Source organism: Rhinatrema bivittatum, chromosome 9 (genome assembly GCF_901001135.1).
Source record: "Rhinatrema bivittatum chromosome 9, aRhiBiv1.1, whole genome shotgun sequence".
Classification (NCBI taxonomy): domain Eukaryota; kingdom Metazoa; phylum Chordata; class Amphibia; order Gymnophiona; family Rhinatrematidae; genus Rhinatrema; species Rhinatrema bivittatum.
Genome location: NC_042623.1, coordinates 252,325,901 through 252,339,862, shown reverse-complemented (window position 1 = coordinate 252,339,862; position 13,962 = coordinate 252,325,901). Strand labels below are relative to the sequence as shown.

Here is a 13,962-nt window from a genome sequence, read left to right as displayed (position 1 = left end):
AGGCAGGGAGAGAAAGCCTTAAATAGGGAACGAGCCCTGATGTCATCAGCAGGTGCCATGGGGAAGTTCCCACCGCAGGCCCTTTAAGTTGCAGGAAGTCGGGCGCACTCACGCCTAAGCAGCCCAGCATCGGCGTCGCTCTCTCAACTGCGCATAGTCCTTTAAGTTGTGGGGTCGGCCTTACAGCCGTTTGGGGGCCTTCCCTGGCGACGGGAGCATCTGCTGAGGGCATGGGGCTGGAGGTAAGAGCAGCGAACCGGCAAACGCAACACTTAGGTGTTACTGAATGGACCTTTCGAAAATCAGGTCATTTATAAGCAAGCCAGAAATTGTAAGTTTAAAAAAAAAAATCAATGGAGAATGAAATTACCGTATTTTTCGCTCCATAAGACGCACCTGACCATAAGACGCACCTAGGATTCAGAGGGGGAAAATTAAAAAAAAAAAAAATTGTGCTAAACCGGCTCTGCGTCTGGGCGTCTTATGGAGCAAATTAGGGGAGTGCATAGTTTTTTTTTTTCTCCCCATTTTGTTTTCGGGTCTGGGGAGGGCCATTTCGGTCCACTCCCCAGATCAGAAAATTTTTCTTTCTGTGGGAACCCCCAAAACCCCCCCCCCCATCCCAACCCTTTAAATTAACAACCCCCCACCCTCCTGACCCCCCCCAAGACCTGCCAAACGTCCCTGGTGGTCCAGCGGGGGTCCAGGAGCGGTCCGGGAACGATCTCCTGGGCGTGAGCCGTCGGCTGCCAGTAAACAAAATGGCGCCGACGGCCCTATGCCCTCACTATGTCACTGAGACCGACCGCTGCTATTGGTCGGTCTCAGTGACATAGTGAGGGCATAGGGCCGTCGGCGCCATTTTGTTTACTGGCAGCCCAGGAGATCATTCCCGGACCCCCGCTGGACCACCAGGGACGTTTGGCAGGTCTTGGGGGGGTCAGGAGGGTGGGGGGTTGCAGGAAATTAATTTGTCAGGTCTTGGGGGGGGGGTGTTTGTTAGATTTTTGTTTGGGTTTTTTTTTATATTCGCTCCATAAGACGCACATACATTTTCCCCCCACCTTTGGGGGAAAAAAAGTGCGTCTTATGGAGCGAAAAATACGGTACTTTTGCTTAACTTTATCTATACTCTGTTTTTTATTGGATTTACATACCCAGGGCCAGCCCAGTGGCTTGGAGTGAATTTTGAAAGCCCAGGGCGTGTCAAAGCCAGGAGATACATGTAGAAGCCAGGCTGGCACGTGCCATGTGGATTTTAAAAGGCACCCACCTATGCGCGTATTTCCTGGTACGACCACAAAGATTTTTCTGAAAAAGGGGTGTGCTGTGGCCATTCCAGGATTTATGAATGACACCAGCGCGTAAATACTTAAGCCCACAATCGCATGCCGGGGTCCCCTACCACTTCTGCTATGGATGGCTTGTAAGTCCTAAAACAAAAAAAAACTACGCTAATCAGCGGGGTTTTAAGAGAAGGGGCCAACAGGGTAAGAGGGAGGCCAAGTAACTGGGGGGAGTTTAAGAAGTCCTGTCCTTTACTTGGCAGAACTAGGAACGAAGTCGGGAAACTGGTAATTGTGTCAGCACGAGTGTCTACTAAAATCTCTCCACTTACACGGTAGAGGCAGCATTCGCATGCACATGCATGCGTCTATATAAGTGTGCGCACATGTACGCGAGTACAGCCTATTTTATACCACATGTGCATATCCACGTGAATGTTTGATGCAAGCTGGCAAACGCTCATACATGTGTGCCCGTACATCAGTATCAAAGTCCCTATGTAAGTGTTGTGGACCTGGCTTTAGTTCATTGGGAGAGCAGTGGCAAGAGATGAAGCAGTGGCAGTGTTCACAGTCCCTAGTTGAGAAGGTTTGGAATTCCTGTCACTGGACAACAGCAACATTTAAGGGGTCGGATTTAGCATGTATGCACCCTAGATTATGAAGGACGCCAGAGTCTGTGGGCCCCCACCTCTGGCAGCAATGATGTCTGGCATATCATAGGGGGAGAGAAAAATAAAAATATGGAAACAATCCTGGTAATTGAAAATTAAGGCTTATGGCTACGAAGGGCAACTTGTAATAGAGCTGGAAACCCTAAAGAGAAGTAGGAAGCCTGCAAAACAACAAAAAAAGAGGGACATACATACCCACTGAAGTGGGCATTTCTCCCCACTGAAGTACAACATCTTTAGTTATCCGGCCGTAGGTGTTCACATATACCCCTTCATCCTCGTAGCACACCAGCATTTCCATACCCTCCGTTTTAGGCAAAATAACAATGGCATGAGGGACGATGGTGCCTTGGATCTACAGCAGAAAATAAAAGGCTCAGGAGAAATCAAAAGGTTAGAGTACATCTATTTTTAGCTCCCCTTACAATACAATTTATCCTGTCAGGAGCAGACACTGCATGGTTGCAGTTTAAAGGACAGACTGCAGGGCCTGGAACAGATGTGTTCCTAAGTGTTCCTCCTCGGCTGACTTTCAGGATCCTTAATACCTAGGGACATTAATTAAAGCCTTCTGCATCTTCACTCATCTTAAATTCCTCTGAGAAAATCGCACCAATAGATGATGTCCCGCAAAGCTTAACTATATCTCCTTGAGGGTTCCCTAAGTTTCTTTGCCAAAAAGCTAGTGATCTCTCACTAATTTATTTGCATGGAAATGGCTATGCAAGTTATGCAAATGGCCCAGTGCCAGGACAAAAAAAACTTCTTGTGATATCAGGCCATTCTTGTGGCGACGTCCATGGGTTGATGTATCAATCTTTAAGCCTAATATGTCTATAGCTGCATCATATCCAAACTCTCTCTATGCAAACTATCACTTTTATGTTATTTTTGAACAGCTTATATCTATAGACTGCCTTCTCCCATAGCTAAAAAAAACCTATTTCAATTAACTACATCACAGAAATGGTTGTAAACAAAAAATATGTACTTAAAATCGACAAAGTATGCCACATGCTGGTAGATAAAAATCTAAAACAGAGGGTCCTTTATAGGATAGATGGTCTCTATAATAAGGATGACACCACCCTAGTGAATTGTGATGATTGAGCCAGTGGTGAGTCTCTGCGCAGTAAAGCTTTAGGTGTTTTTCCTTCAGGTGTGAAGGTTCCTAATATTTCAGTCTAACGCAACATATTTCGGGAGGGAGGCTGATAGCCCCTCTCTCGACAAAACATGAAAAATTTCCATTGCGCCTCAGGTGTGAAGGTTCCTTTGCAGGAAGTAAAAGGGAAACTACATTTCCCAGATGCCCTGGGTAGTCAGCCCCTGGAAGTGTTGGGGGCAGGGAAACAAAGAGGCGATGTCTTCCTAGGGAGAAGTAGGCTAGCCTGTATAAAGAGAGGGGCCCTCCAGAAGGCAGGGAGTGCAGGAGGCAGCAGGCATCCAGGAGAGCTCAATGGAAGGCGAGGAGGATGGAGAGGCTGAGGCAGAAAGAGAACGGTGCCCAGGCACATCTTTATTCTAAAGTTAAGTCAGCCTTAAGATTATCTCTTTCCTTTTTTCACTTCTGTGCAGCAGTGTGTTGGATAAGAGTCTCTAGCACTGTTTTGGGTTAATTAGCGTTGCTAGGTCTATTACTGGAAAAGCAAAGGTAGAAGGTTTTATTTAAATGCTGAGAGCACTTATTTTTTTTTGTTGGGAACCAAGAAGGAATTACTATGAAGAAAAGGAAATGTTTTGGGGGTTAGCAGTAACTATGAGCTAGAAGCTGTGGAAAAAGGTTTATTGTATTAAACTATGGCAGCTGCTGAGAACTGTAATTAAGGCTACGTGGCTGGCCTAGGGAGTCCTTCTTCTAATGGGGTTTTTCCATCAGTATTTTATATCTGGGAGAATTAGGAGTCAGCGTTGTATTAAACTTGCATTGCCTATATCCATGTTGCAGGAAAGCATAGTAGAGTATAGAGAAGGAAGCTTGTTTTATTTTAACAAATCACTGGTTTAAAAGGATAGGAAATCCAAGCTCCCACTGATTAGGTGGAAATGTGTTTTGGGCAACACTTTAATGTTGTACGTGACTTCTCTTCTGTGAAGTTAGCTTCAATAAACTCCAGAGCACTATATTAAGCTACTGCCTGGGTGTGCAATATGTCATTTTAAGTTATGGCTAAAGGTCCCATGACTGGAAGGTGACTCTTACTTTTGGCATGGGAGAGAGGGAATAAGTACAGACCTGTCTCTATCTCCTATCTTTATGAGGGCCTCCCAGTCTAAGTAACTTTAAACCAATTGCCTCCTTGCCTAAAGGTTCCAGTGTCAGCATCACGTCCAGGAGAAGCTTCGGTGCTGCCACTGCTACAAAGGAATCTGATACTGCAGACCTTGAGAGAAAGCTACCAAGCAAGACGTCACCCCATAGGACCCGCCACTAGGGGTGCCACAACACAGTTTGTTTTCAGAAGCATTTAGAAGTTGCATATTTGTATTTGGAGCGGATTGGTCTATCGGGGGATCGGGCTTCCCCAGTGGGCCGATGAAGTTGGTCACATGATACTAGGTGCAGCATTTCTTCTGTTGTGCTATGTCCCTGCGGTTTGGTGTCCAGAGAGAAGGGCCTGGAGGAGTTGTTGGCAACTGAAGGAGAAGAGCGGCAGTAGCCACTCTGTGGCTACTGCCGCTCCGTGCAAACACTGCACGGAGCGGCAGTAGCCACAGCGGCATTCAAGCACTGCACGGAGCGGCAGTAGCCACAGCGGCATTCAAACACTGCACGGAGCGGCAGTAGCCACAGCGGCATTCAAACACTGCACGGAGCGGCAGTAGCCACAGTGGCATTCAAGCACTGCACGGAGCGGCAGTAGCCACAGTGGCATTCAAACACTGCACAGAGCGGCAGTAGCCACAGAGGCATTCACGGAGCGGGATGCCAGTGGCCAGTAGTTGGTGTTCCACCTTCACGGAGCGGAAGGATGGAGGGCTGATATTTAAAAAAAAACAAAAAACAAACAAAAAATAAAAACAGGGGTGGGTAAGAGTATGGGGCAAGGAGGTGGCCTGCTTGTTACAGCGGTTGCTACCCCCAATTGAGCTGGATGTCACTTGGATGCAGATACGGAGCTGCTCTCTAAATTGATGGAGTGGAGGGGAATTAGGGCTGGAGGGTACTGGAAGCCAATAGTAACAGGTGGGAGAGGGAAAAAGGGAAAAAAAATGGATAAAGTGCGTAGCTTGCTGGGCAGACTGGATGGGCCGTTTGGTCTTCTTCTGCCCTCATTTCTATGTTTCTATGTTATGTAAGATGCTGCAGGCTTCCACTCCTGTCACCTCCAAAGCTTTCAGGCCCTCCCTTTACTCATCATCATCGCAGCTCTGGCTCTTTGGGCCTACTCTCTCAAGCCCTTCTCCCACCCACCATTGCCATGGCAGCAGGAAATTCCACTGCCGCCTCTGCTCCTGCAGGGCGAGGCAGCCAGCAGACCTCCTGCCACTGCCTCACGGTGGATTCACTGCAGCTCGCTGCTCTCACATCAGATCTGCCTCTCCCGGTGGCAGGAGTCAGGAGGCAGAACACCCATGTGGCCTTTGCTGCCGGCTCAAGCCTCCCATTGCTCTCTGCTATTGGCTCCCCTCATGTGCCAGCCAGCAAACAACAGTAGTTAAAAGAAACCAAAAAAAAAAGCAGCATCTTGGTCTGAGAACTGGAGCCTCTTCCCTCAAGAAAGGACCTCTAAGAAGATCAACAGGCAGCCCTGCCTGGATTTCTCCTGACCACCAATGTAAGCAAAGATATATTCTCTTATTTACAGGTGGAACAGGATTAAAGCGAACATGAGAGAGAGTGCAAGTGAGTCAGTTAACATGTGTGTGTGAGTGTAAGAGAGCAAGCGAGCCAATGAACATGTGTGAAGAAGTACATGAAAGATCATACGAACCAGTGAGAATGTGTGTGAGAGAGCGTGTGAAATTGTGAGTGAAAGCGAGTGAGCCAGTAAGAGACTGTGTGAGAGAGTGCGAGTGAGACAGTGAACATGTGTGTGAGCAAGTGCATGAGAGAGCAACTGAGCATGTGTGTGTCAGTGAGAAAGTATGTATGAGAGAGAGAGAGTGAGTATGATATTGAGCATGTGTGTGAATGTTTCAGTGAGAATATAAAGGAGTTTGTGTGAGAATGAATAATCTACAACAAGCTCTGAGTAATTGGAATCAAAAGTTCCCAGGAATGGAGAGCAGGGCATTTTTTATCCTTACTTGTAATTATTGGGTTTTATTTGATATGTTTGCTGTTTTTTTTAAATATTTTATTGGTGTTTGGGAAATAAAAAACAATTTTTTATGAGTTTTTAAAGTTTGGGTGTTCTATTCATCAGCTGTTTTGAAATATTTATTTTATTTATTTAAAAAAGCTTAAATTCTTTTTATGAGTATGGTTTTACTATTATGTTTATTTTATATTTATTTAAAAATTTAGACCAGATCTATCTACAATTGTCAGTGGTTAACAACTTACATTTGTAAAATTCATATTTCTTGATGTTCCACGTGGCATGGTGATATTTTTGTTTTATCATTGTTGCACTGCATACAGAGTCTGGCCTGTTGCTGTTTCATTTTTTTTCTGCATGTTTCTATTTATACTTTATGGCCTCTTTATTCTTTATTTGGTGAGGGTCTGTCTATGTTCTGCACATGTGACTGAGGTAAGGTATTCTGCTAGCATGTAGGTTCTGTGTCAGGAACTATAGCAGCCTGGTTTGTTCTGTTTTCCTAATAGGTGGTGTACTGGAGTTTAGGATCTGATGTAATATTTTCAGTATATCTAGTTTATAGGCAGGATTGTTACTGTTTGAGTGCTGACACTTAGTACTCTGGGATAAATTTTCAAATCTACACGCAGGCATACATGTATGCCCGATTTTATAACATGCGCACGCAGGCGCGCGCATGTTATAAAATCGGGGATTGGCGCGCGCAAGGGGGTGCAAACTAGTGAATCTTGCGTGCGCCGACGCCAGTGGCCTTTCCCCATTCCCTTCCCCCTATTCCAACCGTTCCACCCCTTCCCCTAACCTAACCCCACCCCCCCCGACCTCTGTTTTACCTTTTGCGCCTGCCTCTGGGCAGGCGTGTGCGCACCGGCAGCCTGCCAGCACGTGATCCTCCGACACAGCGACAAATGGCTGCTGTGCCAGAGGCCTCTGGCCCCGCCCCCAGACCACCCCTTTTGTAAAGCCCCGGGATTTAGACGTGTCCCGGGGCTTTACGCGCATCGCTGGACCTTTATAAAATAGGCCCGGCACGCGTAAAGGTTTTAAAATACAGCCCTCTTTGTATAGAATGTTTATTACACTGTAATTCGGTTAACTCCTGGCGTTTTGAGGGTCGAGCCCATACCCAACATGCTTTACAATAGGCCTAAAACTATATGGTTGCAGGTGTCTGTTTTGCAAAGTTTTCTGTTTGGTACCACAGCAGTGCATTTAAATAATATACATGATGTAAGTGATATTTTTATCTCAGAAGATGTATTTTGTTCTTTTTCATGTAAAATTTGTTACTATAATTGCATAGAGATCTTATCAAGCTAAGTGGTGACATCTGAATATCCAGCCCCATCGAGTGCCCGCCTCTTAGCCAGCTAACTACTTACCTGGATAAGTAGCCACGATAGTGTCATAATGGGGAAGAGCTGCTTATCCAGCATACAGGGTCATTCATCAAAATGCGTTAGGCTGTTATCTCGGGCATTAGGGGTCTAACGCCTGCGATAACACAGGTGTTATTTATCATGTTGTGAATGCAAATTTTTTAAGTTTATTCAAAGGGGAGGCGTTTATGAAAATGAGGGGCATTAATGCTGTGTGCAATAGATTAATGCATGTTATCACATGCTTTTAATGCCAGAAATAACTACATGAGAGAGAGAGAGCCTATGCGGTAGCACCCATAGTAGTCAACCATTTATACCACTATAGGAGGGCAAGGTAGTAACTCGAGGTGAGGTTTTGTTGGTGGTCTAGGGTTTTGAGGCCAGTTTACCTGCACAGTGAGACGTACGAACAGCACATTATTTATTTATTTTTTATTTTTATATACCGATGTTCCTGTATAATATACATATCACACCGGTTTACAAGGAAATAAAACTGTCGCCTCGGGGGCAGCTTACATTGGAACAAATAACAATAAGGAACTTAAATAGAACTTACAGAGAACAACAAGGCCTAATAAAACTGAGATATAGCACCATTAAGAAACATATGTACAGAAGGAGAAGGGGATCGGGGTCTATAATGTCATCGTATTCCTCGGATCTTAGTTCTCCGGGAATGCTTGGGCAAAAAGCCAAGTCTTTAGTTTCTTTTTGAATGTCCTATGGCAGGGTTCTAGGTGGAGGTCTGGAGGGAGCGAATTCCAGAGTGGGGGACCCGCCATGGAAAGAGCGCGTTTCCTCAGCGAAGTTTTTGCCGGCTGGGTGAGTAGCATGTTCTTGTACGCATTTCTAGTCGGTCTCTTAGTGATGTGCTGTTGGAGTTGAAAAGTTAGGTTGAGAGGGGAGATGTTGTGTAGGGCCTTGTGTATCATCATAAGAGTTTTAAAGTGTATCCTTTAAACATTACACATAAGTGAAGATTTGACGTGATTTTGAGTGAGGAAAGTCACACAAAGATGAGATTTCTACAATGTTCTCTCGCCCTAGCTTGACATTACCCTGGTAGAGTGCATCAAGCTAGGGTGAGAGAACATTGTAGATATCTAAAATATAAACCATACTGGGTCAGAACAAGGGTCCATCAAGCCCAGTATCCTGTTTCCAACAGTGGCCAATCCAAGTCACAAGTACCTGGCAAGTACCCAAACATTAGAAAAATCACAAGCTACTATTGCTTATTTATTACCATAACAGCGGTATATGAATGTTTCTTCTAGGAACTTACACAAACCTTTTTTAAACCCAGTTACACTAACTGCCGTAACCACATCCTCTGGCAATGAATTCCAGAGTTTAACTATGCGCTGAGTGCAAAAGAATTTTCTTCGATTTATTTTAAAAGAGCTACTTGTTAACTTCATGGCTTGCCCCCTGGTCCTTCTATTATTTGAGAGAAAAAATAACTGATTTACATTAACTTGTTCAAGTCCTTTCATGATTCATATCCCCCCTCAGTCGCCTCATCTCCAAACTGAACAGCCCTAACTTCTTTAGCCTTTCCACTTGGGGCAGCCGTTCCATGCCCCTTATCATTTTGGTCACCCTTCTCTGCACTTTCTCCAGTGCAGCTATATCCTTTTTGAGATACAGTGACCAGAAATGCACACAGTATTCATATTGGGAGCAATACAGAGGCATTATGACATCCTCAGTTTTATTTTCCAATCCCTTCCTAATAATTCCTAACGTTCTGTTTGTTTTTTTGATCGCCACAGCACACTGGGCCGATGACTTCACTGTATTATTCACTATGACGCCTAGATCTCTTTCTTGGGTGGTAACTCCTAAGATACAACCTAAGATTGTGTAACTACAGCAAGGGTTATTTTTCCCTATATGTATTAGAGATGTGCTTCGGTAAACGTTTTGTGTCAGGCTTCGTTTTGGGCCCCCCTCCCCCCCGCGGAAATTTTGTTTTTCCTGTGGTTTGGGGTTTTTTCCTTTGGGGGTCCCGATTTTTGGGTTAGTCCGAAATTTCAGAAAAAAATCAATCTGTTTTCGGTTCTCCCGAACCATTACGAATTAGGCAATTTCATTGACATTGCCTAATTCGAACAAACGATTGCACATCCCTAATATGTATCACTTTGCACTTGTCCACGTTAAATTTCATCTGCCGTTTGGAAGCCCAGTCTTCCAGTCTTGCAAGGTCCTCCTGCAGTTCATCACAATCCACTTGAGATTTAATTACTCTGCATAATTTTGTGTCATCCGCGAATTTGATCACCTCATTTGTCGTACCCCTTTCCAGATCATTTATAAATATATTAAAAAGCACCGGTCCAAGTACAGATCCCTGAGCCACTCCACTGTTTACCTTTTTCCACTGTGAAAATTGACCATTTAATCCTACTCTCTGTTTCCTGTCTTTTAACCAATTTGCAATCCACAAAAGGACATCCCCTCCTATCCCATGATTTTTTAGTTTTCTTAGAAGTCTTTCAGGCGGGACTTTGTTGAATGCCTTCTGAAAATCCAAATACATCACATCTACCAGTTCACCTTTGTCCCACATGTTTATTCACCCTTTCAAAAAGATGAAGCAGATTAGTGGATCAGCTCTTCCTGTGGTAACAATTGTTCCTTTGTTAAACTCCCTAATGTTAATCTAGACAATATCTGGGAAGCTATTGCTAACTTGTCTAATCAGGTTTCACAGTTTATTTCCCAGCAGAGTGATTTCTCTAATTCTCTTCTTGCTTCTCAATCTCAGTTTACTGAGATTAAATCTCATATGGATAATTTAGAGTCTCAGGGGGCTGCTTTGCAAAAATCAGTTGAAACTCTTTCTGTTGAACATTTATTCCTGCAAAATAAGATGGAAAACCTTGAAAATATTCTGCATCGTCGAAATATTAGGATTATAAATTTTCCTAAAAAATGATGATACTTTATGGAAATCTTTATCTATCAAAGAAAATTTACTTCCGCCTATCTCTAAGGCTTATCTTCCAGATTTGAAAGTTCCAAGATTGAATGATACCTCTCCAGAGGCTGGTCCAGTTGATTCCTCTCATCTTTCATCTTTTCTTGAAAATTCTACAGAAGAAGCAGCCATGCCTTCTACTTTATTGATTACTTTCGCTTTGGACTCAGATCGGGACTTTATTTTGAAAAAGTTTTTCTGCATGAGAGAAGTTTCTTTCTTAGGTTTAAAGATCTGTATATTCCCAGATGTAGCCAAAGCAACTCAGTCTAAAAGGAAGCAATTTTTGCTTATACGCCCTGCTGTAATTAGTTTGGGAGCCTTCTTTTGGCTGTATTTTCCTTTTAAATGCATGGTTAAATTTCAAGGGGGTCAAATATTTTTTTTGATCCTTCCCAGTTAAATGTTTTTCTTAATGATGGAATTGGAAAGGATTCAGCTTTGTCTATATCTAACCCACAGCTTTTGATCAGTGTTTTGTGATTTTGGACTCTTGCCTTTGGCTTAGTTCGCACTTTTCTTTTGTAATTTGTTTCCATATTTCTTCTCTTAATTTCTCTTTGATACCTCCCCTATTAGTGGTCTGACAGCGTACTATCGAGATCATATTATTTCAATTCCTCTCTTGTTTTATTTGATCTCCTATGTACCTTTGCTTGTCAAGTTGCATTAACTTGTAATTTGATTTAAAATGATAAATAAAGTGTTAAAAAAAAATGTATTCGATTTTTGAGGCAAGACTTCCCTTGGGTAAATTCATGTTGATGGTGTCCCACCAAACCATGGGGGTTATTTTCTAAGGCTATCGTACGTGAAAAGGAATTTTTCGCGTGCGATGCTTGCCAGAGGCAGAGACAGGGCAGAGTCAGGAGTCGTCGGGGCGGCAAGGAGGCGGACGCGGCGCTATCTTTGCTGGCGGCGATAAGGTAAGACACGTGGTGCTATCTTTGCTGGCGGCGATAAGGTAAGACACGCCCAATAGCACCAAATTTCACAGTGGTGCTATTGGGTGCGAACGCCGGCAGCGATAACACTGTGGTGGTGCGATCGCTGCCGGCTTTCACAGGCCCGCCCCCCGTTACCGCGGGGATTCACCATTCTCTGCGAGAATGGAAAATCCCGACCCATGTCTATCTAAATGTTTTGTGATTTTATTTTTTAAAACAGCTTTCATGATTTTTCCCAGCACTGAAGTCAAGTTCACCATTCTATAGTTTCCCAGATCACCCCTGGATCCCTTTTTAAATATAGGGGTTACATTGCCCATTTTCCAAACTTCAGTTACAATGGATGATTTTAATGATAGGTTACAAATTAATTGAAATAGGTCTGAAATTTCATTTTTTAGTTCTTTCAGAACCCTGGGGTGTATACCATCCAGTCAGGTGATTTACTACTGTTCAGTTTGTAAACCAGGCCTACCACATCTTCTAGGTTCACCGTGATTTGGTTCAGTTGATCCGAATCATCACCCATAAAAATCTTCTCTGGAATGGGTATCTCTGCAACACCATTTTCAATACACACTGAAGCAAAGAAATTGTTTAATCTTTCCCCGATGGCCTTATCTTCTCTAAGTGCCTCTTTAACCCCTTGATCTTGCAACGGTCCAGCTGACTCCCTCGCACGGTTGTGTACATTTCCTCACTCCAAATCACGTCTAATCTTCACTGATGTGTACTGTGCTGTTCCTACATCTCATTGTGCGTGTAAAACTGGCTCCAAAACCCTAGACCACAACTAAAACCTCACCTCAAGTAACTAGATTACCCTGCTATGGTGATATAAATAGTTGACTACTATGAGACCCTTATAAAGAGGCTTGCTCACTCTCTCTCTCTTTCCCTCCCCCCCCCCCCCAAAAAAAATAAGAAAATGCCTTTCTGGGCACTGCAATAAATTTAACATGCATTACGATATACCTATGTGAAGCACTAAAATAGTGCACAGTGCAGTAATTCAAATATTATCCTAGTCACACACCTTTTTTTTTTTTAATCGCAGGCATTATTCATGCAAAATTTATAGCATGAATTAGCTAGAGATGTGCCGATATTCAGCTAAATAAGCCAGATAAGTTAGACCTAGCAGGTCTAAAGCTAGCTGGGTATACTTATCCAGCTAAATTTAAACTTGCCTGGTATATTTAGCATCGCAGCCATGCCACAGAATATTCTGGCTGTTAGCCAGATACGTTTATGTGGCTAACTTATCTAATCAGCTGGCTTTTAATTATGTGTGGGGTGGGTGGGTTCTGGGATGTGTGCAAGGCTGTAAGGTTTCCCTATGGCACCTAATACCCCTGGCCCGTCCTGGCTTCATGTGAGAAAGCAAAATTCCAGAGCTGTGCTGCTTTGGGTCAGTGGCTGTCCCCAGTCTTGGCCAGGGCTTAATCTTCTCTTTTTATAAGCCCGGAAAACAGTATGAATAACTTCTGGTTTCCCCCCCATCCCCAGAGTAGGTGGGCAGAGCAGAGCCTGGAGAGCCATAAAAGCAGGAGACTGTGTAGCACACAGTGAAAGGGAATGAACTGGGATGGTGGAAAGGTGGTGGTGAAGTGGAGGCAAGCTAAAGTGGATGACATTCAGGTACTGGAGGTATTTCTGTACGATGCGACTGGATTGAGCTCTGAGAGGAGCAGCTGGCTATGTAACCAGTGAGTGTCCTGGAGAATGGGATTGGGAAATGGAGGGGGGGGGGGGGGGCTGCTGCAGGATGGGGAGGGGCTGGCAGCAAGCAAGAACTTTGTGATGTGGAAGTGCTGGGGTAGGGGGAAACTCTCTGCATGAGTACATAAGCAGCAGCACAACAGCAGTATGTCAGAGAGAGAGAGAGAGAGAGAGACAGTGTATGTCTGTGTCAGAGACAGAGACACACCCATACACACACTTTGCCTGTGTCTGAGAGAGTGTGTGGCTGTCTCTCTCTGACAAGACACACACTCTCTCGCTTTGTGTGTGTGTGTGTCTTTGATGTCTGAGAGAGAGTGTGTGTGTGATTGTGAGAAAGTATCTGAGAAAGAAAGTGTGTGTGTGTGGCTCTGACATTTGCAACTGGTAGGGATGTGCACAACTTTTTTTTTCGGTTCGGGTTTCGGGGGTGGACAATTTCGGTCACCCGGAAACTTTTTTCGTTTCGCTTTCGGAAACGGACCGAAAAAACAAACAAACGCCGGAACCCATCAAATTTACTTAATTACAACAACCCCCCCCCCCCCCCCCCCGCCACCATCCCAATCCGCCCCTCAAGACTTACTGAAAGCCCTGATGGGCCAGCGGGGTCCCGGGAGCGATCTCTCCCTCTCGGGCCGTCGGCTGCCACTAATCAAAATGGCGCCGGCCGTCCATTGCTCCTACCATGTGA

General features: G+C 44.4%; 1 protein-coding gene across 13 annotated transcripts in view; it reads right to left on the bottom strand.

Annotated features, from left to right (window-relative positions):
* Positions 1 to 13,962, bottom strand: part of TNIK (TRAF2 and NCK interacting kinase) — a 559,589-nt gene that overhangs the window by 28,590 nt on the left and 517,037 nt on the right. For all 13 annotated transcript variants that reach the window (XM_029617206.1, XM_029617211.1, XM_029617208.1 and 10 more), the window contains one exon: positions 2,156 to 2,315. In XM_029617206.1, coding sequence (XP_029473066.1) covers positions 2,156 to 2,315 — 160 coding nt within the window. The remainder of the gene's footprint in view (positions 1 to 2,155; positions 2,316 to 13,962) is intronic.